This window comes from Mycteria americana, chromosome 7 (assembly GCF_035582795.1).
Source record: "Mycteria americana isolate JAX WOST 10 ecotype Jacksonville Zoo and Gardens chromosome 7, USCA_MyAme_1.0, whole genome shotgun sequence".
Lineage (NCBI taxonomy): Eukaryota > Metazoa > Chordata > Aves > Ciconiiformes > Ciconiidae > Mycteria > Mycteria americana.
Window position 1 is genome coordinate 41,674,213 of NC_134371.1, and position 27,634 is coordinate 41,701,846.

General features: G+C 48.6%; 2 protein-coding genes across 3 annotated transcripts; one reads left to right on the forward strand and one right to left on the reverse strand.

The window, feature by feature from the left end:
• Nucleotides 1–1,184: 1,184 nt before the first annotated feature.
• TADA1 (transcriptional adaptor 1) lies at nt 1,185–16,855 on the reverse strand. Of its 2 annotated transcripts, XR_012776523.1 has the most exons (9): nt 16,713–16,855; nt 16,352–16,443; nt 15,134–15,199; nt 8,497–8,594; nt 5,388–5,597; nt 4,177–4,328; nt 3,012–3,174; nt 2,516–2,742; nt 1,857–1,995 (listed from the first exon to the last, which is right to left on the reverse strand). XR_012776523.1 is itself a non-coding variant. In XM_075508058.1 (8 exons), exons 1-8 carry the CDS (start codon nt 16,784–16,786, stop codon nt 1,843–1,845), a joined length of 1,008 nt encoding a protein of 335 aa, XP_075364173.1. In that variant the 5' UTR covers nt 16,787–16,832; the 3' UTR covers nt 1,185–1,842. The 2 variants fall into 2 exon arrangements, 1 of the variants encoding a protein (XP_075364173.1); XM_075508058.1 differs by lacking the exon at nt 2,516–2,742 and having other exon boundaries at nt 1,185–1,995; nt 16,713–16,832.
• A 49-nt stretch (nt 16,856–16,904) lies between these two features.
• Nucleotides 16,905–27,082, forward strand: PRDX6 (peroxiredoxin 6). Its single transcript, XM_075508065.1, has 5 exons — nt 16,905–17,061; nt 19,166–19,322; nt 24,026–24,172; nt 24,777–24,923; nt 26,358–27,082. The coding sequence occupies exons 1-5, from the start codon at nt 16,922–16,924 to the stop codon at nt 26,487–26,489; spliced, it is 723 nt and encodes a 240-aa protein (XP_075364180.1). The 5' UTR covers nt 16,905–16,921; the 3' UTR covers nt 26,490–27,082.
• The last annotated feature ends 552 nt before the right edge of the window (nt 27,083–27,634 follow it).

The window sequence follows — 27,634 nt, forward strand, 5'->3', positions numbered from 1 at the left end:
TTAAAAACTGTCATGTAAAAGCCACTGGGGTCAACTTTTAAGCTAAGGCTCACTCTGAACAGCTATGTACGCTTAAATACAGAAAAAATGGCAGTTGAGAGAAAAGGACCAAAAGAAATCTTCCATCTCCTCTCTCCCACTCCCCTCTTAACCACACTCTGCCATACTGCCGTACCTTAAGAGAACATGACCTACCAAGTACAACCGCTCTCATCCCGCCAGGCCCTGCTGTAGTTCTCTGCTGTTGCCTTTCCCAGCTTCTTCATAATACTAAAATAGTCTTCTCATGATGAGAGCCACGGATATCTGTACAGGCACTGCCTCTTGCTATGCCTAACTCCACAGCACATTCCACAAGAGGATGCAGGAAAGCCAGGAACAGTGACAGCTGCACAGCCCCTTGCTACACCTCTGCTCCAATATGAACAGTCATGGGGGTCAAGAAAGGAAGTTACAAAAAAAGCTAACTGGGAGGAAACATTGGGGACCTGCACCCTCTTCAGTCCTGGAGGCACGGTAGAGAAGGAAACTGCATGGGAAAGGGGAAAGATGACAGTTCTCCTATCCAAATACTTCCCAAACAGAGGAAAACTAGAATGCAGGGGAACCATGAGCTTCCCTTTTTGTATTCCCCCAGAGGAAGCTGTTTCAATTCTGCTCTCTGGAGGCACAATAAGCCACATCATCCTTCAGCAGGCACCTCCGTAGCTGTGGTTAAAAACAGGTAATGTAGTAATTTAATAGAATTCTCATGTTATCATAAGCCTGTTCCCTTCAGCATCTGAGGGGCACACAGCTGACTCCAGAAGACAGTAGAGTACCTGAAACACAGCAGGTAGAATTTCCCCTTTACGAAGTGATCTGTGCTGCTCCCCACGTGGAGAGGTGTGGCTGCATATTTTTACAATGGAGTAATACAAGACATCTTGTTCATGCTGCAAATCCAAGGAGTCTGCAACACTAAGACAGTGAACTGGTATATGTATTCGGGAGTTGCTGTCTCACCTCAGGGATGGTGAAGCTGCCTGCTGGGATGGCTAAATCATTAGCTGTACTGACAGGCACAGAGGTTGCCTCTTGTCATAGGTCCAACAACTCCTAGAACATCTGATCACAACTACTACAAGACAGGGGTGAGTCAAGGACTAGGCTGATAGTAAAACATCACTCACAACCCTCATTTTATTGCGTATTTTGGTAACTGGTGAGAGATTCCTATGACAGTGCACACTTCCACGTTTTGTGATGCAAAACAGTTCAAAAGACAAGCTCAAAAGGACCTTTCCCTTTTTGCCTTGTTTTCTCAGAGTTTCTCATCAGAAGTTCCCCTGGTAGAAGAGGAACAACATCAGCTTACAGAATTGCTTATCTTCACTTCACAAGAGTCCACCCTGTTTCCAGTTAAATGAATCGAAAAGGATCCCACCAACTGCAACAGAAGTTGGACAAGGCCCCTGGAGACTGAGCTCAGAAGGGAAGCTACCTGAGAGGGCAGGGCGAGGAGGCAGATTTCCCCGTGCTCACAAAAGAAAACACAAATACACCTTATTTAAAACCAGCTCTTTCCACCCTCACATTTATTTTTTCCTAAAAAACAGTCTTTGCAAACAAATCTGTTGTTTCTCCTTTCCAATTCAGTAGGATTGCTGCAAGCACTCCACAGCACATGACTCTGGGGAAGCAGAGAAAGTGTACCACAAATCAGTCATATTTCCATAGGAAAAGTTGACTCATAACTTACGTCATCCTTGAAATGCTGACACAGGTTTGTAAGAACCATCTGAACGTCAAGTCCAAGGAACAGCACTGTAGCCATCTGAGGTCTGACATGGCTGCCTAGCTCTAGCAGAGTAGAAGGCCCTCCTTTGCCGCCAGGCGCTGGCGATGGATTTTATCCTGCTGTAGCTCCTCATGGTTTGGATGCCAGAGTTTCATGACAATTCTCTCAATGTTTAGAGCATAGACAGTGTGGGCAGGAATAACTTCTTTGTGCACCTGGAGATACATGTCAGAAAACAAGTTTCATGCTTTCATACATATTTCCCCATATTGCCCATGGAAGAACCTCCCTCTGCTACAGGATGATCAGAGAGCCAGCCCTGCAGAGCGGGAATGCAGGCTGTCACACACGAGGAGAGCTGCAACTTGCCAGCACTAGCACACCAGCCAGCACAGAACAACCGCCTGTTGCGCCATTTTGTAAGGGAGTGACATGGCAAGGAAACTGTAATTTTGCTCTTGCGATGACGAATAACAATTTGTCATTAAAATCTTACAAACAACAATTCTATCTGCCTAAACACGAGACAAATGCTTGATTACAGCTCTTGCAAAGAATGGTCTGCCTCCACAGCCTTGAGACAAAATCCCAAGGCCTGTTCACAAGAGCAGAGATCAAGGGGGAACTTCTTACAGCTAATTTTAGACATTCAAAGTAGTCTGAATGTCCCCAGAGCTGCCAGAGAGGGAGGGAACCACAGGCATGCATCTCCACAGGAAGGTTCATCCAGCCTACCTTAGATACCTCCCCAGGGTTGGTGTGATCATAGCTAACCCACTGCAGCAGCCTGCATGCCAGGACCAGATATTCCTCTAAGTACCCAGGGTGGAACATGAGGAGTAAGGAGGGGACGTGCCAGGCAAGTCATTTTGCTGCATCACTGTCAAAGTCTCAGTCTAGCTCAGTTCTGATGTAATCACTGCAGTCTTGCTATAGAGGAAGAGTTCACCCTTCTTACGTAGCTATAAGAAGAGACAGGGATTGCCTCATCAACTCTCTGACCAAGGGGAGCAGAACAGGCATTAAACCATGAGCTGCCTATGTTAACCGTTACCTAATAGCAGGAACAAGTCAAAGCCAAAGAATTGTAAATTTGAAAGGGAAAGAGGAAACAGACTGCAGGAGGAGAAATCAAATCCCCTCCCCATGCATGTAAACCAAATCCGAGACTGGTAGCTGGTACTCAGGACAACGCTGCCTGTGACACAACAGAGTAACATTAACAGCTTACCTGTAATGCTTCAAAAAGGTCATACATGTTCACTGGCGGGAGGGATGCTGGTAAGGTGTCTCCAGAGCATGCTAGGAGTAGAGCTGCCTGCTGCTCAGCATCATCAGGCGGGGGCTGGGGAGCTAGATTCTGACCAGCAGAAGGTGTTGCACAGGTTGGAGGGCTGTAGGCAGAGCAGGCAGTAAAATCTTCCAGTCAAGAAAACAGCACCACCTTTGGAAGTCACAGAGGAGGGGTCTGGCCCCAGGGTATGCTTTTCTGTATCAGTTGACTTAGTCCTTATGTACATGAGATTATTTCAGCTGTAATTAAAATCTCTTTAAAATTCCAGTTTAATAAGAACAATGCAAACCAATCCTCAACATGCTTCAAACCTGCTTTGTAACTGATGTCGACTGGGCAACTTGGTATTTACAGCCAATAGTTTCTACCCAGCATAAAAACTAAGGTACCCACAACATTAAACTGAAAGACGTTAGCTGTTAGGCAGAGTTGTTTGGAGTGGATTGCATTTGTAGTGCTATAATCAAGTCTTAAAACACCCACGACCTCCCATCAACTGCTAGAAGCTGTCATAGACAAACACAACTGCCTTCTCATACACACATGCTGCCAGATGCGTAGCAGAAGCTGTTTGACATTGAGACTCTGGAAAACAAGATTACCTCGAAGCTCTGCTAACCGAAGAGGTCTGCCATCCTTTCACATTTGGGTGCAGGAAAGGACAGGATGGCAGTATCCCACAGGTCTTCACCGACACTTCATTCCTGTGGCACAACAGCAGTGCCCCCACAAAGGCAGGGCTCTTCTGCCCAGGGGCAGTTTGCCCAAGAGCAGCAAAATTCCTGTGTCACTCACTACAGCTTCCAAAAAGCAGTATTTACTAAGGACATTCAGAGGGCCAGGGGTCACCTTCGTAAACTGATGGACAAGCACAGGCAAGGAAGAGAGATTTAACACTGTCCTAAACTCCACTGCTGAGAAATCCCCATATTCTCCCTCCCTGTTTAGCTGTACAGTCCTCCACACTGATACCCTCCTGTGTGTGAAAGCTAAACACCATTATTAACAGGTTCTACTGAGTAAAAAGAGAAACCGAACCATGGAGTAACTTCAGGACTAGCAAATTGCATTTGAAATTAGCAGTGTGCCAAGAGCTCCTTACCACTCAATTAAATTGTTATAAGCAACAACACTGTTCTTCAGATATGGCTGAGGGTTAACATTGCTTCCAAAGGCATACTTGAAATGGCCATCTCTCAGACGATACGCTTTCCGCCTGGATATCACAGATGTCAGAATATCCTTAAGATGATTCTGCAATGAAAAACAATCTTATTATACATGCCAATTTATTCGCCCTACCAAGCCACAGCTATGAGAAGCACCTCACCAACTGGCAAGACAAGTAGTGCTGCTATGACCACAAGGACCTAAGGGAACCAAGATCTGGACAAGTTACAGTATGTTTTCACTGTCTGATACAGTTGGATACAGAGAACATGGCACTCTACAAGACTACTGTATGCATTAGCCTGTGAACTGTACTTTAATACGTGATGTGCTGCTTCAAATGTCAAAGAGGTTTCTTAAATGCTAGGAAATTCCCGACCCCGATCCCTTTGATAGAATTAAGATATTTCATAATTGGCAATAGATGTTCACTTGTACTGAAATACTGGCCCTAAAACTACAGTGAAGAGCAGTTTCTCTCCTCTTTTTCAGACTGTTCAGTTACCTGGAAAGCGCTGGAGAAGCAACTGGTTGAAAAAACAGGTAGACAACTGCTTCTTAATTTGGCCTCACTCCCAGATTTGGCCTCACTCTCCTCACAACCAGAATTCAGGTTGGCCTCCACATCCTGACTCCAGAAAACCATCCACACATCAATGCTCCAAGTAATGGCTATATCATTCCTGGGATATGTCAGGTAATGCACTAATGATGGTCAAAACCAGCAACAAGCAGGCACTTCACCTGCAGGTATTACCCAATACTGTCACTTCACTTCCATGCCAGGTACTTGTGCCTCTAACAGGTTATTTTTTATATAACTGTTTAAACTGGAGCTCCTGTTCTGTCCCTGCTTTTAAGTGACAGGAACAGCATTTTCCAAAACAGCTACTTAAACATGCCTTGAGTTCTCCATATGCAAGTACTTCAAAATTAACACTTGCAGGCAGAAATCCAAGACTTTACATCCATGATGCCACAAATCTGGATGCCCTTTAATTCTCATCTTACTTCTCCCGAGGCAAATGGGCAATTAGAGAAGCAGGTTTCCTCTCCCCACTGAGGGACGCTACCTGATTCTGTACACAGAGCCTTTTGTTGCTGGTATAATGAGAACACCACTGCTGCACAGCCCAGTCTCACCTCCACAGCATAAACAACTGCGGTCACTGCCTCCTCTGTGACATTGTCTAGCCCATGCTCATACGCAGTTACGATCATCCTTCCTTCTAACTGGCCACGTGTAGGAAGCATCATGGTATGAGAACACAGCTTCAAATCGTCATCCTCCTGAGGATCCTTTGCCACAAATTGCTGGGCTCCAGACAACGGATTCTGAGGCTGGAACCGGTGCTGTTATGAACACAACATTAGAGCATAAGAAGGTAAATACTCAGTCAGACCCTTTGGTTCATCTAGCCAAACATCCCTTCTCCAGTCAGAAAGCAAACATCTATAAAAACATATCACAGTGGGACAAGCAGAGTAATATTCCTCCCCAGGATAGCCTCCCAACAATTTTGTGACTGAAATTTCTGAACCAGTGTTGGTGTCCTTTTATTAAACAGCCCGTGAACTTGTCCAGCAGCACCCTGAACCACCTAAACTTTGGGTATCCACAACATCCTGCAGCAAGAAATTCTACAGTGTAACAACACACCACATGAGGAGTCACCTCCTCTGCTTTGCTCTGTACTTCCCACCTGCTAGATTAATTTGATTCTCCTGTAAGTCTCAAATGTGGTCAGCCATTGTCCCTTTTATCTCAATTCATGCTACCCAGGCCAGTGATGATTTTATGCACTTTCACATCTCTCAATCACCTCCTCCTATGCTGAAGAGTTCTCCTCTATTTAGTCATTTCTTGTACAGAAGGGTGCATTTTTACTTACTAACTGTACAGTTTCCATCAAGATTAAGAACCACGATCCTAAGCTTATGTGATTCTTACATTTCTTTAAAGCTTGAAATGCAACAACTTAACCAAATTCCAGTTCTGAATTTCATACTCTGGTCTCCCCATGCACTTTCAATACTCTAAACAGAGCTGTGTTACTGAGCAGCCACTGATTCTGAGATGGGTTATGGCTATTTTTCAGAACTGACTCAGTTATTTAGAAAAAAAAAAATCTCAAAGAACAGGAATTCATACCAGAAGGTGGCAACCCCCATTTCCCAGGCCACATTTATTCCAGCAGAATTCCCTCAATGTGCTGGTGTCTCAAGCTCTGAGTGCTTGTGGTGGCTCCCAGGAAGTCTCAGTCCCCAGGTAAAAGGGAAAAAAAAAAAAAGCAGACAGGAATGCTTGATCCCTGGGCCTAGACATGCACTTGGCCCAGCCCCAACCCACAAAGGAACAACATGGCCCTGGCTCATCAAGTACTCCTACAACTCCTGTCCCTCAGCTCTCCAAGCCACAAATCCAGTGGCTCTGGAATGAAGACTGCCACAAGGCTCTTACGGGGCATCAAAACAAACACATACTTTAAATATAAACAATGAATATACAGTAAAATGCATTTCTCACATCTTAGTTTCAGGAGAGGAAGGGTGGCTGCTTTATTCAAAGGACAGTGTGGCATTTAACGCAGAGTGAAAAACCAATCCACCCACTAATGATGTGAAAGCAGGTTTCCCTCCCTGTAATTCTGAAGACTTATGCTTTCATTACAGGAAAGCTACATGGCTGTATGCCTGGAAGAAAAAAAGACCTTCAAAATGTAAGCAACTCAAGAGGAATGTGTTTGGGAGAGCAGAAGCCAATTGGAATGAACCTGTGGTCATTCACAGCAGTTATTCTAACCAGTGAGGGAAACATCAGGAAATACCACAGCACTTCAAGTTCACACTATTCAGGAATGCCACTAGTAATAGACAAGACCATTAATCATAACATATACTTCATACAGTACTTATTACCAAGGATTCCAGGAACACGTGCATAAAGACACACTAGAAATGTGGTGTTACCTAGGGGTATCCAAGTAAACAAAATTTCGAGACTTCCACTACATCACAACTTGCTTCTCAAACTCTCCTCTACTTGCTACTGAAAAGTTACGGTGAAGTTTTAAAACAAAAAGATAAGACTGCCATCAGAATTCAGGTCACAGCTGCAAACACTGCAAAATATTTCAGCAGTTTCTAAATACAACTAGCCTTCAGCTGGACTCACATCCCTTTGAAACACTAGTCTCTGAAGCAGACACATATAATGCCTAATTATAGTCCCTAGGAGTGTGGTATGCACTTTGGCTGAGCTAAGCTAACTTCTTACAGTGTAAGAACAGCAGGTTTCACATGCCTACCTTTCTTCCCTATCCCCAGCCATACGGCTGCCCCTTCTTCCTTTGCACTGGCTTTGGCATTCATCCAACCGCAAGGAATGCTGATCCAGCTGAATAAACCAGCAAGAAAAACCTGGGGTTTGGGGTCTGTTTTGCTTGGTTAGTTTTCTGCCTTGTCAGAAAACTGAGCCGGATCACAATGTGCTCAGACACCTGATAACCCTGGCTCAGTAAGAGACAGACACTCTCCCTTTCAACAAGGGACCTTTGAACCGTTTTATCAAACCCCTGCTGTGGAAGACCCCATCCTGATCCTCCTTCCCACCAGGCTGCCCCCTGCCACTGGTATGGCAGCACATTAACAACTGTAGAACAGACACGTGACAGTAACAGATAGATGTACAAAGCCTTTGCTGCAAAATTAACTGCATCTTGTGTGTTTCTCTGCCACGTACCAGAAGACAGCATCTTTGCAAAGCATTTTCAATTCTGAAACAACTTGACCCTCTAAAAACATTCCTCCCAAGGAACATCTTACTTCTAACACTTTGGATTGTAGAGTTCTGCAGAGTAGATCATACAATCACGGAATTCTGCCTGACTGCCTGAATAAATAGGAAGTCACTTTTGCTTCAAGAATTTGGCAGATGTGCAAAGTGAAGTTGGTTCCTGGAATACAAGCTTTTGCAACTCTGACATTTAGGTGTACTTCCATGGATTCTCTGGTGTCTAACAAAGCCAGGTCACACTGTAGCCTTTCTCCCAAGAGGCTTCCATGAGAGAGGCAGCAGCTACTAACTCCCAGCTCCTGCCCCAATCCAGAAATCAAAACAAATATAACATACATCATTGCATGTGATGGACTTTCATCATCCCCAATAGTAACAAAAACTGCATGCTGTGCAGAGCTCTTCACCCCCAACAGAATGTCAGAGAGCCACGACCATTTGACCATGGACACTTACATCAAACTTTTGTCGAACTGAAGAAATCTTTTTCTTTCCTTTGAGTTTTCCAGGTTTAGTTGCAGAGCCACCTGGCCATGGCAGAGATCCAGCACCTTCTACAAAGTGAAAAAAAACCAAAACAAAAAAAAAACCAAACCACTCAATAGGTGTTGATGATTTAGGGCCAGGATGAAACTGTCCACACAGGAAAACCCTTAATGTCTGGCCCCCAGCTAAGCCTTAACCCAAAAGCAACAGCCATGCCCCAGAGGAAGGACTTCCCAGGGCAGAATGCTTTTGGCAGCCCTTCCCTTCCTTTGTCAGCCCCCTGCCAGCTTGACTCACTCATGACCCTTTAAATAGAAGTTTCTGTCCACACACACAACACACAAAAACCCATGGCAGAAGGAGAGAGATGAGCACAGCCTCCAAGGAAAGCCACAAGGAAGGAACAAGCCATTTGTTCCATCAGGAAGATGACAGGAGCTTGCCCGGAAGAGGATTCTCCTCCCACCAACTCCTGGACCAGGTCAGATGCAAACCAGCAAAATCAAGCAGTCTGACTCATTACATCTGCCTTTACAGTTCCCCATCAGCTTTAGCAAGCTTTGTCTTGGACCCTTGTTAAACATCACAGCTGATTGTTCGTGTTACGCTGAGGGGAAAGAAGGTGGAAGAACTGCAAAGGCCGCTGAGCCCAGGAGCAGGACGACATCAATGTGAGCTGTGAGCTTGTGACTGACCAGAACTGACAAGCAGCTGAAAGAGAGATCACCATGTAGTATCAATAAATAATACCAAATCAATAAAATACATTTGGCCACATCACCTTGAGGAGACTGCTCAAAAGTCCACCATATGCTGTTTGACAGCTACACCTACAGTAGGCTGAACCACGTCCTGATAATCACACAGTTCTTGGCAAGGACACCTTGCAGATTTCCCACCGATGGGTTTGCAGGATCTGTGCACAATTCCTTCAGGTACATTGGGGCTTAAGACAACATTGCAGTGGATGCGTATGTGCTTGCTGACAGCAAACAAGAAGAGCAACCCAAAGACGGGACAGCCCTCTTGTGGCTATGGAGGCAGCCTCTGCTTTGTGTCACCAGTATCCTCCTCCCTTGGTTTTGCACAGTGAGCGAGCACCCTTTTTCCTCCAGAGCAGAGCATGCCCTGTGCTAGGGTCCCTGCCCACCTCCAGGGAGCTCTAACAACTCAGCTCTGAAGGTACTTCAGTCACCTCCAAAGTGGAGGCTGGAGCTCTGCTGACAGCACGGCGACGTCTCAGACTTTCCCTGGCCGCGCATTGCCATTTCCTCCAGACGTGGACAAGGAGTGACAGCAGCCATCCTATGACTCGCCATCCACAACTTGGCCAGCCTCAGGCACGTTCACCAAGTACTGACAAACAACCAGTTCCGGTTCCCTCCTGTTAATGCAGGCTGCCTCAGCTCAACACCAGCTTTACGCCAACCGGCATGTTTACCTCTAGCTCTCGCAACCATGTTTAATTTGCTGTAATCAGGAATTCATAAATACAGTTATACTACAGCCCTGTTTATAGGGAACGAGGCTGGCTGGAAGTCCTTGGCTATGTGGAGCTTCCCACATTCATGGTTGGAGGATGAGCACAGTGTCCTCTGCCATGAAAAAAACTTCTAAAACATGACTTTAAGGATCAAGCTAAACCACAGGATTTGGGTGAAGTTTATGAATGGTCAGCTGCTAAGAACAGGTTAGAAACAACCTATACACACACAGAGATGGCATATTCTCCCTATAAAAAAAAGTTTATTAAAAAGTTTAGCTACATCTTATTAGTGAGGTGAAAACCAATAGTCTACAACAAACCCTGTTGTCAAAATCCACCAATCAATTATAGGAAATTAAAAGATAATAAATAAACCCTCTCCAAAAATCATAAAGCTGGTGTCACTACTCATCACTACAACATGGCAGTGGAAGCCTAACAAGGGGGCGTGGGAAAACATCATGGACAATCATCTGAAGGACCCCTCTTGCCCTTCATCGAGATCTCAGTACTTACATCTTAGGACCTATCAATATAATGCTACTTCTCTCACAGGATGTTTTGCTCTTTACAGACGAGTCCTTTCCTCCTCCTCCTCCTCTCCTCTATAGCAGGTCAGACCCCTTCTAGGCAGAGGGGATTAGGTGTGTTAAGGACAGACACAGGTATTACCTGGCCCATTTCAAAGCTTTCAATAAAAGCACATCTTTCTAGCTCGTAATGTCACCCCTCCCCAGGCGCTTCCTCCTTGGCAGAAGTCTCATACAGCTCCTTCGCAGCCTCACTTACAAAAGTATCCTTAGCCAACTGCATGACTGGGTGGCGGCGATGGAGAAAGCAGAACAGATAGAGGCAGAAAAAGCAAACACCACCATTTTATCTGACAATGTATTACAGATGAATAGGTTATAGCAGAGTCCAAATTTAAAAAATGCCTTATTTTAAAAAACATAGTAGCTTCTAAAATAAATGGCAACTAAATTTTTAGGCTTTGACAGTAGACCCTGAAAGATGCAACTTAGTTGAATCTCAGCCTGCACATCTAACGAGAACCTAGCCAGACTTAGTATCTCACCTTTCCCTTGTTCTAAGCTATCTCCTATTCCCCATTATAAAGAGCTCAGAGGATAATTTTTTTGGCTCCTTTTCCAGGTTTTCATATTACCAAGCCTGACTTGCACTAGATGAAGAAAGCAAAATTTCCCTCTAGTATTCTAAGAAAACCAGTACTTGCCTTCCTGGCTACAAATGACAAGGCTGGGTTGGCTCAGGCATGAAACTTCAGAGATGTTAGCAGTTTTTATTTAATCTTGCTAGCAAGAGAATTAGATGTTAACAAGCCACAGCAACGGCTGCTGATATGCTTTCAAAGATGAGCAAGAGATAAGAATGTTTTTCTAAGAGCTGCCACGTCGCTAAGTGATGGCACAAGCCAGTGCAGACAGAGCGTGTCAGGTTTTCCTGATGTGCTGCACCAGCAGTGTGCAGGAGGAAAGGACAAAGATACAGAGAAAGTCACGACAGAGAAAAGCAGCCAGGTACAGGAAACATGCATTTTCCCACCCTCATTTATTTGATCTGCAGTTGGTTTGGGTTTTTTTAATCTTCTTGCAAGGACAAGGGTTTAGTCAAATATATTCTGATGACCCTCCTCTGTCAACAACTCACACTCCCATTTTCCTCCTTTTTCTCCCTTCCCAGCTCTCTGGAGAGAAACAGAACACGAGCAACTTGCGCCCATCTCACAGCTGGCAGCCCTTCAAGCAAAGCCTGTAGGCAACCCTGATATAATAAAACACTCCTGCTATCCCAGCAAGAGTTCTAATTTGCTGAACCATCTCTTAGTTGGCTCCAAATTACCAGTAAATAAATTAAATCCTTACATCACTAACTCAAGTGCTTGCAGTTGTCTGTTTTATTGTTAACATTTAGCTAAGGAGGGAGGTAACAGTTCAAGTGAGTCATATTAATTCAAGAAACCTTGCTAGCTTGCTTGCAATCATCCAACAAACAAGATAAGCTTAGTGAGCAAGTCCATGCAAGGCTAAGAAAGGCTTTAAACTGGAGTTCCTCTTGATGGAATTTTTTGGGGGAAGAAAAACTCCAGACATCAAATTCAGAAAAGCACTTTTGAAAATATTGGTAAAAAGAGAATACCAAAGAAAACAATTTTCTTGTAATGGGAAGCGTGCCACACCACTCAGGCTGGTATAGCCAGCCTAAAATCAACATTAAGTCACACTAGTATTTTGGATGGCATGTTTCTGGGACATTCCTCTCTTCAGGCACTTTCACAGCTTCCCAGCTATGTTATAGCTGGGTGCCACTCAAGTATTTATGGGTATCTTTAGAAACATGGCTACCAGAGGGAACAGCATCACCCATTTTTAAAAAGGGGCAAAGAAGTCAGATTTAGGATTCCTCAGGATCCTGCTGTGCCCTCAGTGGGACCTCAACAGGAGTTAAAGAATCGGGTCATTCTTCACATCAGAATAGACACGAACCTTCCTCCCTCTCCACCAAGTCCTAAATATCCCATGCCACACAGGCTGTTGCACTGGGATTTGAAGTTTGCATGACCAACAGCCTAAGCAGTTGAGAGGTGGAAATGGAACGCGTTCTCCCAAAGGGTCACATTCACCCAGTGTTCCCTTATAAGCCCAGGTGGAACCACTACTACCAGAAGCAGCAAAATTTGGATCAGATGGGTTTGTTTGCATGGTTCAACATCTGTTACAATTGCTCCTTAAAAATACCTTCTCCAAGGTTTCCTATTCTAAATGCCACAATATCAAGTACACTTGTAACACTGACCACACCATTTTTTAAAATACAAACTGGCATTTTAAAGATGGTTCTTTCCCCCTTGTCTCTCTCACACGAAGGTGGAAAGTACATGCATCGATAACCCTTGTGATGGCGTGCCAAGTGCATCAAGCACGCTTCTTTAAAGTTACTTGTTTCCATGATTCATGAAGTAAACACCTTCTACCCAAAAGACAGTGGTGGAGACAAAAGCCTGTTAGCTTTCCATTCTTACATGGGGAAAAAAGAAAAAAAAAAAAAAAACAGAAAAAAACCTAGGTGTCAGACTGGCATCTAGGGGGAGAAAAAGAAATCTATAGACATAACATCTAGTATCCCACTCATAATGCACTTTCCTGGGCTTGCACGTACAATCTGCTATGCCACACGCAGCAGACTGGCAAGTAAAATATGCGTGTAATAGATTTACCAGTCACTGGCCCAGAAAGAGGTATCTCAGTACAGATTAGCTCCAAAATCGTTGGGAGACTCTGAACTGATCTGAGGAGAGCAAAACAGAGACTCTAGAAGGGACTAGCAGTATGTACTGTTAACTGCAGAGCACTAAACCATGTCTTTAAGAACACACACACAATTAAACTGATTATTTTCAAGCTGGCTTATGCAGATCTGTGGACACAGAGCCAACAAAAGCCTGCCTGAAAGCACTGGAGGTGACCAGCTGGTCAGCACCTGGTAAGCTGGCTGGTCAGCTAGCACTCTGTTACATGCTGTCACCAATCTGCTGAAGCACTACAAAGAAGGGTTCTTCAAGGGCTCTCTTTAAGAGAGTAAGCTTCAGGTTACTCTCTGAAAGGTAAAAGGTCAGGCAGGAAATAACGAGCATACGGAAGGCACCTGTGGAGCACCACACTGCTTTGTGCTGGGGCTCATACTTTTAATGCGTTCCTAGACAGCCTTGAAAAAGGGGGTACTGGGGAGCTGGTAGAGTTTGCTGACAAATCTGAGCTATTCAAGCCAGAGAAGATGAAGCCTGACTGGATGGCTGCAGAGAGCTGCACAAGACTAAGTGATAAAGAGACAAATGACATTCAGTACAGTTAAGCACAGAGTGGTGCACACAGGAATAAACCAGCCCAACTTTAGTCACACAACAATGGGCTCTAACCTGACTACTGCCACTCAGAAGCAAGACCTCTGAGCTATGATCTCCACTCCAACACTCACATCAGCTCAGTGCTGAGCTCAGAGAACCCAGGCACTCTCTCCCTCCCAATTTAGATCCAGCTACGTCAGGTAATACTCACAGGGGAATCACTGTTCTTGTGCTTTCTTTTTATAATCCACCTGTAAGTACTCTAAGTCAAAAGCAAGGAGCAGCAAGATTTAGACGTAAATCTTCTGAATTACTTGAGTGCAGACTGCTGAAGAGGACAAGTCTGGGACCCAAAAGGTGTTTGTAAAGTTCAAGAGCAAAGAAAGCAAGTTGGGAGGTGGGGGAGGTTGGCATTTAATTAGCACAGCTGGTATAGTTAAGGACCAGCTACAACACAAAAAGCTGTAGGTATCCGTAAATTTTGCTTTTTTTCCTTCCTCTAGCTACATCAGGTACCCTAACAACAGGTATCCTTTCCATTCAAAAAACTAGTCTCTCAGGTCTCAGCCCATCAGAGCTACAATTTTCTCTCCTTTACTACACAGCAGTTTCATATCTTGAATTGCAGCTCAGCTGTCCTTCCTATCAGATCTCTGGATTGAGCATTCCTTAGAAGACCAAACAAAACACACCTTGCAACCCTGACAACAGCCATTCTAAATGCTTACAAAGTTAAACAGTTAACTGTCTGCAGAAGGTTGGGTTAATTGGCCATAGCTCAATCAAGACTCACTGCAAGCATTCCCAGTAAGCATTTTTCTATCAGACACATACTTGATTTCAAGATCAGTCAGGAAAATCCAGCTCCCCAAAATGATATCCCCAGCAGAGAGAAGAACAAAGAGCATCACCAAGTTCAGAAGAGAGTGAAAGCAGTAAGCAAAGCAGATCAAAGACAAAGCAGCGTCTCCCTTTACACTTCAGCTCACAGCACACACCCAATCCAGAAATCAAACCAGCATATCACACACAGTAATCCTGTGTTAGCCTCTAATCAAGCACACACAGCTTATTTATAAAAGCATCTCTCCTGAAATCAGCTGGATCACTACTACTTTGCTACCTTCCTGCCTGTGTGGCAAAAAGAACATGAATATTAAGGCTCAGAAAATTGGAGTGCCTTGTACAAAACCCACCAAACACACACGTGGCAAAGCGTTACTACCTGATTGTTTTTAATGAGGCTTCTCGGGACTTACCTGGTGCAGAAACCAAGATCTGGCATCGGGTAAGAATAGCCAGGAGGAAATCGTTGTGAGAGTGGACTGCGTAAAGACAGACAGTTCATTAGCAACACGTCAGTGCCCAGAGGCACCCCCTCAAAGCAATCTTAAAGTAGCTCGCTATGCCTTTCCACAGTTGTGTTTTCCCCACATGCTTAGCTAGATAGGCACAATTTTCAATGTAAGGTTTTTTGGAGAGTTTTCTTCTACTGGACCCAGACTCTGCTACTACCACACTAACAAAAAGGATACTACACGTAGCATGGAAACAAGTTAGGCCACCTCTCAGTGTGCCCCACACACACAAATCCAGCCCTACAGCATGCAACATGGAACATCTGGTGTATTCAGCCAGTCAGAGGAGGATTAGCTGTCCCTCCTGCCACTGTCCTACAGACTTCTGGTAGCAGGGCTTTTGGTTTTGCTAGAAAAAGACCACTAAGAGCCAGCCCCAGGAAGGTGAAGTTAAATCAAATAGGTTCTAGATAAAATGCAACTTCCTCACAGAAGGGTTACTGAAACACAGAGTGAGTAATCACGCATTAGAAAGAGCAAAGATGAACTTCATAAGCCAGGATCCGAGCGTTACAGGATCCTCTTTGACCTTTCAACCCAGGCACGAACAAACTCCCTGCCTTTCCCTGCAGGGATCACAAACATGAAAGTCAGGAGCCCCCACACCGCTCTCAGCAATGCCCGCCAATGTCTGCAGACCCACACAGAGGCAAGAACAAAGGAATCTCATCCTTCAGCACTCCAACCTGCCACCCCCAAAGGCCAAGAAGATCTGCCTGCTGCAAAATCACCTAGGCGAATTCAGGGGTTCCCCCCCACTTCAGCCACACCACCAGTTCAGTCCCAAACAAAGGGAGAGTGCAGTATGGAAAGGACTGGGTCCCTACAGTGACATAAGAAAATGGCTTTTTAGTTACTAGGACAGCATATTTTACCTTTTTAAAGTATTTATACAAGGCCAAACTGCCTGTCAGCGCCGGAGCCACAAAGGGACTTCCCCTGCAGGGCAGAGCACCTCCCACCTTTTTAACTCTATTGCTACCAGAGCCCAGGCCATTCTTATTTCCCTCACAGCAATTTCCCTGTTCGGGAAGCAACGTGCAGCAGGGAGGAGCTCCCCCAGGCCTGGCAAGGCAGCATTAAAGCCTGCAGGAAAACAAACACAAGATGGCTTTTTACCATTGTCTTGCGTGAGAAGCCTGCGTGCTTCCAGGTCAAACTCCTCCTTACTGATCTTTTGCTTGAACCAGAGCTTCAAGTTGGCCCAGTACCTAGGGAAGAGCGGGGAAGGTGCAGACACCAAACAAAAAGCGTTGTTCCTACACCCACTGCCTTCTCCCACCAGCGCAAAGAGGCCTGGGGCCAAGCCAGCGCTGAGGCTTCCGCACAGACACAGAACAAACGCGCGGCCCTTTGAAGGCCGGGAGAAGCCGAACGGGCCGCGCAGCACCCAGGCCCGGCCAGCGCCGCCCTCTCAGGCCCGGCCCGGCGGGACGCCCCCACCGCAGCTCGGCCTCTCGCCCCCCACCGCCGCACTCACTGCTTCACGTTCTCGCCCAGCGCCTCGCTCAGGCTCTTCTTGGCCGCCTCCAGCTCGCTCACGTACGTCGCCATCACCGCCACTACCGGAAAAAGAGACAACAAACCCCCCCCCGCCGCAAAGCGCGGCGGCAGCCGTAAAGCGCGGCGGCCGCCCGTCACGTGACAGCCCGCCGAGCCCCGCCGCCCGAGGGGGCGGTGGCCCCGCGCATGCGCAGAGGCGCTAGCAGCGAGCGGAGCCGGAGTGCGGGCGCAGCCATGCCGGGCCTGCTGCTGGGCGACGAGGCGCCCAACTTCGAGGCGGAGACCACGCAGGGCCGCATCCGCTTCCACGACTTCCTGGGAGACTCGTGAGCACCGGGGGGGCAGCGGCACCGGGAGGGTGGGGAGCTCCGCAGCCCCGGCTGGGCGCCGGCCCTCCACGGGGGCGCAGGCGGTGCCTGGGGAGCAGGGGGAGCTCGGCGGGGGGAAGTCAGGGCTGGGGCTGACCCTAGGGCCGGCCCCGGGGGAAAGGGCCGCTCACCGGTGGTGAGTGAGCCGAGCTCACTACGGGCGAGGCGAGCCCTCGAGGAGAGGGAAGAGGGGCTCTGGAAATGGCAGAGCCCGGGGGAGGGCAAAGCCAGGCATGCCAGAGCAGCGCTTCGTCCAGGCCAGTCCCAGAGGTCAGCTCATGTGTCACGTACGTCCCTTGTGAGTGAGCCCAGGCGTGCAAAGGTGTGAAATCGAGCAGTGGCAAAGGACTCGGGACTCAAGGTGTGTAATCGAGCTGTGGCAAAGGACTCGGGACTCAAGGTGTGTAATCGAGCAGTGGCAAAGGACTCGGGACTCAAGGTGTGTAATCGAGCTGTGGCAAAGGACTCGGGACTCAAGGTGTGTAATCGAGCAGTGGCAAAGGACTCGGGACTCAAGGTGTGTAATCGAGCAGTGGCAAAGGACTCGGGACTCAAGGTGTGTAATCGAGCAGTGGCAAAGGACTCGGGACTCAAGGTGTGTAATCGAGCTGTGGCAAAGGACTCAAAGGACTGTTTGAGCCTGATGTGGAAAGCCACATGCCTTCAGGCAATGTTTCCCGCAAAGCCTGTTGCTCCATTTCTGGCACAAGCGGGAGGGTGCTGGCAGAGCACGCCTGGGACTCGCTCCCAGCAGCGCTTGGCAGGCTTGAATCAGCGTTTGAGTTCGCTTCTGTCAGCACTGTGAGCTTGGGCAAATGGGGAAAAAGGAACCCTCTTAGTGAGAAAATAAGCTGCAGGGCTTCTTAAAACTGGCTGTTCCAGCCTGATCACTCACATGGCAACTTTCTTGGCCAACTGCTACTTGGTTCTTTGCTGCCTTTTTAGTCAAGTAGTATACTTATTATATAAAGAGACTTGTAGCACCAGCAGCACAGGTAGCTGCCCCATAACTTCATGGTGAGTCGTGGCAATCGCATGGCTCTGGCAGAGCTGCAGGGTGCCTCACTTGATCCCTTCAGCTCCGTTCCCAAATCTTTAAGACAGGACTTTCCCCAGCTGCTGTGGCATGCGGCTGTATTTACTGAGCGCTGCGGGCCAGATGAAGAGTGGTGCAGTAAGCCCTGTGAGTCCTGAGCTTAGAAATGGTGCGACAAGTTCCTGGCAGGGAATTTTAAGTGCTGGGGGTGGCTTTGGTTTAGCCTCTGGAAACTCCTGAGAGCTGGGAGCCATTTTGCCATAAGCCCATCTCGCTGCTGGGCTGCATTGCTGCCTTTCTCTGTGCACTGGTTGCCTTACCTGTAAAGTGGGGTGACTTGTATTTGCCTGTTCTAAAGACTGGAAAATCCACTGAGCGGTGGGCAAAAGCCAGGTGGCAGTATTGTTGTAACTGTGGCCATAATGTGATGTTGACTCCTGGCCTTCTCCGTTAGTTGATTAATTCTTATTTTTTCATGAAGTACATTCAGCAGCTCGTGGCAGCAGTTGGGTTAAAGTTTGGTTCTATCCCATTCTTTTACATTGCATGATATACATGGGTGTTTCTCTTCACAGTGGTCGATGAGGTATACAGGATAGTGAATAGCCTTGTAAATCGGTAATGATCTCTGCAATAACGTGGCCGGCAGGTTGGCATCTACGTGCCCTCACACATGTGGTACATGGGGTACAGACTGTACACGTGGCTCCCCCAAACTTCCTCACACGTCATGGTGTCCACCTCCACATCAGGAACGGTGGGCTATTCCAACATCCCTGAGCGATCCTGGAGGGAGAGGGGGAGCGAGGCGCAGGGAGTTTCTCTGAGCATGATGAATGGGTCTCATCTCGTGAAGGCTTCTAGCGATAGGGAAGGAAGAGTTTCCAGGACAGGATTTCCACTTAGCAGAGAGATGAGCTGTTCCTGCACTTGTCTCCGTGCAGTGCAATCTGTACAGCTTTTCGTCTGCAATACAAACTGGAATGACATCTTGCCCTAATGCCATCTCTGGCTCTCATCTTTCAGATGGGGCATCCTCTTCTCCCACCCGAGGGACTTCACGCCCGTCTGCACCACAGAGCTTGGCAGGGCAGCGAAGCTGGCTCCCGAGTTCAGCAAGCGCAACGTGAAGATGATCGCCCTCTCCATTGACAGCGTCCAAGACCACCTCTCCTGGAGCAAGGTACAGGGCGTGGGGAGGCACAAGGGGAGCTTGTGCTGCTGCCTTGCTCTGAAGGCCAGAGGAAATGCCGACACACAGAACAGAGCACAGGCTTGGAACTACATATCTGTTGAGGATAACATTGTTAGACACTTGAATCCCAAAGCATGTAGGTGCTAAAATGCAGAGCAGGAACAGGAAGGTCTGCTCTGTCTTCATGGAGCACTCCACAAAGTCCAGGGCATTCTATGCATTGACACTTTGAAACAAGAGGAAAACAGTATTACTGCTCTCCCACCAATTCCTGAAAGGGTAAAATGTACGTGAAGGTGGTGCCAAAACCTCAGAGGAAGGCAATCTATCCACAGACCCTCAAAAAGTTCTGTAATAAAACACGAAAGGAAAGGAGGCAGAAGAAGCGAACAGGCAGTCTTCAAAGGGTGCAATTCCTGCCCAGACAGGGAAAAGAAAACAGAGAACAAACAGGGGCATGTTAAACATAAAACCACAAATAGGAGCATGTTAAATATAAAACCATCATAAGGGAGTATAAAAAAAGATGGGAACAAAATAGCTTGCTGAAGGAACATAAAAGGAACTAATGAAAGACTTCAAATGCAGCCTCAGCAATGGTGTGCTGCCAGGGAGTATGACTCCAGGGCTCATAGGTGGTAGGGGTGTAAAATAAGCATTTCAGACAGATATGGCGACAGTGTGAAAATCCCTGGGTGACTTACCTGCCTCTTTCTTTGCTCTTAAAATTGGGAATGTTCTCACGCATTTTCCAGGGGTGAGATGTGCATGCAATAAGAGGTAGTAAAGGTGAGAAATTTCCACACTCAAACATTGTTTTATGTCTGACTGGGTTTAGAAATTACCTAATTGTCTTATTGCTTAAATTGACCTTTGTACCTGAGTGGTGCATGGCCAATGTCCCACCGAGCCTCAGGGCCTGGGAAAAACAGCGTACAAATCCCACAGCAGTTAATGAGGTTTCTGTGCTGGTCAAACTGGCTGAAACCACCAGTCAAATTAGCAGATCACATCCCGTTAAATATAATGGAAAGTTTGGGTTTTGCTTTTGTAAGGGAGTCTCATCTCCTGGTTGGCTAGAGCCCTTTGAAGAACTATAGGGTATTGCTGCATTTTCTGCTGAAAAGCTGATGCTTTTCAAAGACATCAGCTTTATGAAGGGCAGGCTCTTTTCTGCAGGGAGACAGGATGAGGTGATAGGTTGTGTCAAGGGAGGGAAGCGGCAAGCTCTCTTGAGGGTCTGCAGGGACATGTGGGGTTCAGCATACTTGGGTGATCTGGAAAAGAGATGAACCACGAGCTGACTTTGCTGATGCTATGGAATTATTCGGCACAACCTCAGGTAAAACCAGGAGAAGTTGCAGAACAACCTCTTGATGCTGACTGATGGGAGGCAGAGTAGCACATTTGGAAAACGTGAAACAAGTGCAGAGAAAGCCAGAGGGCAGCGGACCTGCAGTGAGCTTTCTGTCAGGCTGGGGGAGGCCTCAGACAGTGGTTTGGAAATGTCAGCTCAGCACCTGTCAAAAATAAAACCGTGAAAGTCCTCCAGAGTAAAAGATCCAATTGGTGAGGACAAATCCATAGCAGACTGGAGTCTTCTGTGCAGCCTGTGTTTGAAATCGCCCATCTCACAGACTACAGGGGAACAAGAAAAGGTGCAGAGGGGGAACAAAGCTGCCTGCAGGTTTGCTTCAGTGCAGAGCAACTCAGGGTCTCTAGCCTGGGAACAGGAGGACAGGTCAGGCTGCAACACCGTGAGCGGTGCGGGGAGCATGGAGGAGCAATGAACGCCGCATGCATGCATCGTGGAGGGCGTAAGAGAGGACAGGGATGTGATTGCTCTGCTCTTAGACCTTGCCCATACATGCAATCCTTTTCCTTTGTCCTTGACAAAGCAGAGAATAACTTGAGATAATGCAGAGAGCCGAAGAGCTGAACTAGGAAGGCAGGTGTTAAGGCCTGCGCAAGCTGAGACCAGGGGCAGTGCCCCAAAGGTTTTCCTGCCCAGCAATGGGGAAAAAAAGAGCTTAACAGAGATACCAAGCCTTGGCAGAAGCTGCCTGTCTGGACGAAAGCAGTCTGCATTAAACGCTAGATTGGGATCTAGAAACTGCAATTTCCTTCCGTTCCCTTTCCTTTCCCTTTCTGTTCCCTTTCCGTTCCCTTTCCTTTCCCTTCTTAAGAGCCTGCCCTTAAATCTTAACTTAGAAAGAAGTCCTAGGAGTGAGCAAAACTTTGGGCAGGCAGACCTCTCTGTGCAACGTTCCTTTACATACCTATGCTTTCTCTTTGGATGAAGCTCCTAGCACTAGCGAGAGGATGAAGCTGTTTTTTCTGGAGCACAACCTGTGAGGAAGCAAGCAAGCAGGAGGGATGACTGAAATCCTGCATGAAACAACAAAGAAACTTCTGCTTTCTTTGCTGCCAAATTTCAGTGGGCAGATGGGGCCTGGAAAGGTGGGACCAGAATATAGCCAATAATTCTCATGTTGCTTTGCTCAGCTCTGCTTTCCCAGCCAAAGATGTCACTGCTGTTCTTAGCCATCCCTAATCAAGACCTAGGGGCTTGCTCCAGGACTCAAAACCAGCCTGTAGCTCAGCCAGGGATTGATCCCACTCTCCCACCTCGCCAGTCTGTGCACTGCTTCTCCAAGGGTTGGCTGAATGCATGAGCTCCTTAAGCAGGGTTGACTGGCAAGTGCTGTGCATGTCAGAGGAGGTTTCACTGCTCTCTTTGGCCACTGATGCCTTTGCCTTGGTGAGTCAGGGGTGAATAAATCACTCCAGTGAGGTCTGGTTTCAGCTGGGACTCTGGAAAGAAAAATAGTTCGTAGGGAAGTGAGTGAGTCTTGAGTGCCTTATTGCAAAATAGGGTGGGGTTTGTGAGGCTGTTTTGTACAGAGATCCCCAGGTCATGAAATGACGTGCATTTTGGAACGAGTTACAGTCTGTAGGATGCAGATATTGCTTCTCAGAAGCTCTCTTCATCCTCCAGCCCCCACTCTGAGGCGGGGAGGGGGTTGTCACTGTCTGACCTTCACCTATAACCTCCTGCGACTCTGTGGGATATTCAGAAGCATTTTGCCTGGGCTGGCCTCTCCGGCTCTGCTTTCCTTCCCCACTCTGCTTTAACAAGGCAGATCTGCAGGAGAACAGGACCGATTCCTTCCTTCCAAGGCAGACCTGACCACAACCCAGCCGAGATAAACAGCCCCTTTTTGCAGTGCAGTGCTGACTCAGTGCTTTCTCCCCAGGGAGAAAACAAGCAAAGAGAAAAGCTGGAAAGGAAACATCTTGCCACATGTGCACCACTTGTCCTGCTTGCAGCATCCTGAGCAGCCAGAGCAGGGTTACAGCCCCTTATGTCAACACCATCAGCCTAGGAGGGCTGAGGAGGTTGGTGCAGGGCCTGCCTGCTCTTGCTGCCTTTGGCATGCTCTGAGCAGCAGTGGGCAGTGCCAAGGGGCAGCATTTCCAACCCTGCCCTCCCCGAGTTCCTTCTGAGCAGGACCCAGCCTGTTACCCCACGCTCAAGGCCCGGGGAAGGTGGAGAGACTTGTACATTCAAATTATCAGCTCAGCTGATAATGCACCACAGTGGTGCACGGGAGGCTTGCGTCAGCACTGGAGTCAGTTTTGTCCCCTTTTAGCATAAAGAGGATGGAAGGAACAGGCAGCTCTGTTCTGGGGCAGAAACCTTGGATTAAACTTGCTTTAATGCTGGCAGCTGCTCTGCTTGCGCTGCCTTGAGCAGGCTCCTCCCAGCCCTGCTGTGGCTCAGCATGATCTGTACGGGTGGTACCACAAACTACAACAATAACTTGAATGCTTTGGCCAAGTCCAGACCAGATTTGGAGACACACAAAATACAGTTTCCCTGTGAAGCACGTCAAGTTTGGACTAGCACAGAGGGCAATCTCGTAAACCATGGTCACAAGGGAGAGCCTGCACAGCTGTGGAAAGGGATGGTTTTCTCTTCTGTCCCAGCCATAGTTCAGAAAGGAGCTGTTAAGTAAGCTAGGAATGACTCACTGAATGGAGCTGGTCCCTTGCACAAGACCTGTGAAGCATTTGACACTTGACCTTTGTTAGCTGTAGAGTTGCTGGTTTGCTCTGCCACTAGAGAAACTGTTCCTTAAGAGCACAGTCCAGTTCAGGTGTGACACCAACACATCTGTCGATAGTGCTAGATCACTTACTGTGAGAGGGCTGGAAGAGGGACACCTGTGTTCTCAGGGAAAGGTGGGTAAATCTCCCTGTGTCACCAGCAGGGGCAGGACTTCCCTATTTCTCTGTACACACTGCTTGGGCAAAGCAGCTGGTCCACGGGCAGTTCCACAGGTGAGTGACAGGGTGTGAGTATAGACAGCCTAACAACTAACCTTAAAGAACAAGGCAGAGTCCAGCCTGGCACACAGGTTCCTGGTTTGTCACCTGGTTTCTGGAAGCAGAGAAATTTCATGGAAGGCCATGAGCCCCTGGCTGTGCTGTCCCAGCCTGAGACCTTGGAGCCAAGCAAGTCACAAGCTCCTATAGAGCAGCTGCTGAACATGTTTCTGCATGGCCCCTCTGCAGGTGCTTGCCCCACACAGGTAAAGCCTGCGTGGAGGTCTCCCTCTTGGCCTCTCTCTCCCATGGTGGTACTCACAACAGGGAGCATGAGAATGCCAATGGTTTTGTCTCTGCAGGACATCAACGCATACAACGGCGAACAACCTGAGGAGAAACTACCCTTCCCCATCATTGCTGATGCAAACCGGGAGCTCGCTGTCAAGCTGGGCATGCTGGACCCAGATGAGCGGGACAAGGACGGCATGCCCCTGACTGCTCGCGTGGTGAGTACCTGGCTCTGGAGTACCGCTGTATGGCAGCCTTCTCAGCAGTAGGCATCGCCTGCTGTCCTGCCCTGTGTCTGTGGGGCTGGGCTTGAAGATGGGGGCAGCTTACCTGGATGGACATGACCATCTTCAGGAGCTAGGTTTTGACTTCCTTAGGCTAGATCCATGGGTTGTGCTGCAGGAAGAGGCTGGCTCAGCACTAGCCTGCTGGCAACAGCTCCATCTTGCTGTTGCTGCCAGCTCATACTGGTTGTGCCTATCCTAACACAGAGGGGACAAAAGTGCTTGATCTGCTGGACTTTCCCTCTCCCCTCCTGTGCTTGCATTAGATGGGCACAGGTCAAGGCGAAGAAACATTTCAGGTAGCAAAACAAGCTGACACTGGAAACAGGAGCTTCCAGAGCAAACACCTTGTTCCCTGTGCCTGGGCATCACTTGTTGCTCTAGGAGATCCCCACCATGGCATCTCCCCTGTCCCAACACCTGTGATCAAGCAGGCCACCTCCCAGGAAAAGGAGGAGCAGCAGGGATGAGCAGATCCAGCAGGGCAGTTGGACAAACATCTTCTGTCCAGCCCCTGACCCTGTCTCCCTGTGCTCAGGTGTTCGTTTTTGGCCCAGATAAGAAGCTGAAACTCTCCATCCTGTACCCAGCCACCACCGGGAGAAACTTTGATGAGATCCTGAGAGTGGTGGACTCCCTGCAGCTGACGGCGTACAAGAAGGTCGCTACCCCTGTGGACTGGAAGGTGAGGAGGGGAGCAAAGCTCACAGCCGAGCACTGAAAACATGCATTGAGACATCAACCAGCCTCCCTTGGAGGGGGACCCACAGGGTGGGGAAAGCTGGTGAGGTCCTGGGATATGGGCTAGATCCCAGCCCAGGCCCCAGGGCTGTTGCAGTCTAGAGTCAGCCATAGGAACCTCCCTTCCGTGCCCTCGGTGCTAGCAAATACTGGGCTTGGCCCTTCTGGCTATCAGTACTTGAGCTCTGCATCAAGGCAGGTCCCGCCCTTGTTGTCTGTGATAAGGAAGGTCATTACCAGGTATCAGTGTGCTGAAGTCTATTCAAAGCCAGCGAAGCAGCGAGCATGGGGCACCCCTCCCTGGGCCGGCTTGCTGCTCTCCTGCCTTTGAGACAGGAAGGGCCAGTATGGGCACAGCCCCACTTTGCCCAGCACGTACACAGCCGAGTCCTATGCTCCTGGAAAATTACTAGTTGAGGTTGCTTAGCTGTGGCCGTCCCTGTTCAGTAGCATTATTTAAAACTCCCAAAAAAAACAGTTTGGGCAGCCAAGGTAAAGCAGCACAGCCTGGGTGCTTTAGCTAGCCAGCGTTTCATCAGCCCGGCAGAGCTGCTCAGCTCCTGGACCTGTCCTGCTGCTGGCTTTGCTAGCTGTTACTGGGGAAGCCTGCCAGTTTGGAGCAGAGGGCACGTTCCTGCTGTTACAGAGTGTCCTGGAGAAGTCCTCCTGTGTTATGAGGCAGGACCAGGCTCCCAGAGCATTGTCCCAAACACCCGCTCCATCCGGGCAGGAAGGCCCTGTAGGCACAAGCCTCGGAGGTTGAGTAACTCGGGCTATCGGTGCACTTCACTGTGCCTCTCCACCCCTCAAGACCAACATCCATGTGCTGAGTGTACAACAAACTGCACCTTCACTTCCTGGGACACAGCAGAGCGTGGAGGCAGCCTTGCCTCTGAAGCCTGCTGTCTCCTGCAGCATAAGCTCCCAGCGGTGTGGGGCCAGCTCACCTGCCAGTCTACCTCCCAGGGAAGCATACCTTTCCCTGGGGCTTGGCACACCAAGGGGGAGCCAGCACCGCCTGTCCAGGGGTGCCTGAGCAATAGGAATGGGTGAGCAGACTCAGGCAAGCTGTGCTCCCTCCTGCATCATAGAGATGCCCAAATTCCCCTCTTGTTCCCCTGTTCCTGTGGGAGTGCTGTGGGGAAGAGCTGGGCTGTGGGATCCCCTTGGCAGGGCTGGCAGATGGCACAGCTTTCCCTTTCAACATCACCCACACCTCCTGGTGTAGCTCCCACTCAGTCCTCACTGCCAGCTCCAGGTAGAGCTGCAGGGGATGCGCTTGGGGCGCTGGGGCTGAGTGTTCACTGGGACGCAGTGTCACCTGCATCCAAGCCTGCCAGCTCCTCTGCTGCTCTCACGGTTCCCATTTTCTCCCCAGCCTGGTGACAGCGTCATGGTCGTGCCCACCTTACCTGATGAGGAAGCCAAGAAGCTCTTTCCCAAAGGAGTCTTCACGAAGGACCTCCCGTCAGGCAAGAAGTACCTGCGTTACACCCCACAGCCGGAGTGAGCGGGCTTGCCCGTCCACCCCGCCGGGCTGCAGGTCATTCATCGTCGGGAGCCTTCCCCGTGCCCAGCTCCTGCCTCCCTGACACCGCGCGATCAGCAGCCTCGTACCGTCACACTCACTGATGGTGCATCGCAATACTAAACCAAATCCTCCCCATCCCTTTCATCCCTCACATCCCCTCAAAACTAAAACCTGGGTGTTCTTTTGCCTTGAATCAGCCCCGCAAGGAAAAGGTTAGCAGAGCAGTGAGGGCTCCAGGGCTTGCACTGTGGAGTCTCTGTTTTTCAGCACCGGCCGAGCTTTTCCCGGAGGCACGGTGGGAAGCGTGGTGTGAGCAGCCAGGCCCCAGAGGGGTGCCCTGCTGGGCTCACATGACTCCCATCAGGGAGCTTTGGGGGGCTCCAAACTGCTGCGTGCCTTTCGGAGCAGCCGTCACTAACGCATTAACACCTTCGTCTGGTCCCATGCGTAGGGGAGGAGCTGCAGAGCCAAATCTCTCACTTCTTACTGCTTTCTCATCTCCTGCTGGAAGTTGATTGTTTTCAGGTTTTATGGAAGAGGGAACAGAGCAAATAAATCGATCTTCAATACTACCTGCAGTGTCCCTCATCTGCCTCTGCTGGCATCCACGGCACCCTGCACCCTAGGCTGTGCAGCTGGGATGTGTGCCCATGCTCATAGGTGGGTGGCAGCGGCACAGGTTGCCCTTGTTCTTGCTCTGTAAATAAGGCACTTTGGAAATGCATGTTGGCCCAGGGCACGTAGTCTCAGACAAGGCAGCGGGGCCTGGGGCAGTTGTGTTGCCCCTGCTTTGCGGCAGAGCCTCAGTGGGGGGAAGGAAGAGATGTCTGCTCAGGGAACATACCTCCACCTGGCCTGCAGTTAGCTGCTGGGTGGGGGGTCCTACCCTGTTTCCCAGGGCATGAGCGGGCATGATACAAGCCACGCGAATGCTTCCCTGCTCTCCTGCACCTACACCTCAGGGATCTGTTAAGAGATGAGCGATGTTTTAATATAACACTAGGAAAGAAAGCTGCTCACTGAATAGCTCATAGGCCGTCTGCCAGCATCTCTTGGTGCCCAGTGCAATCGGCAACACTCAAAATGAGCAGCTGTTAAAGAAATTGGCTGGCTCAGGGCACAAA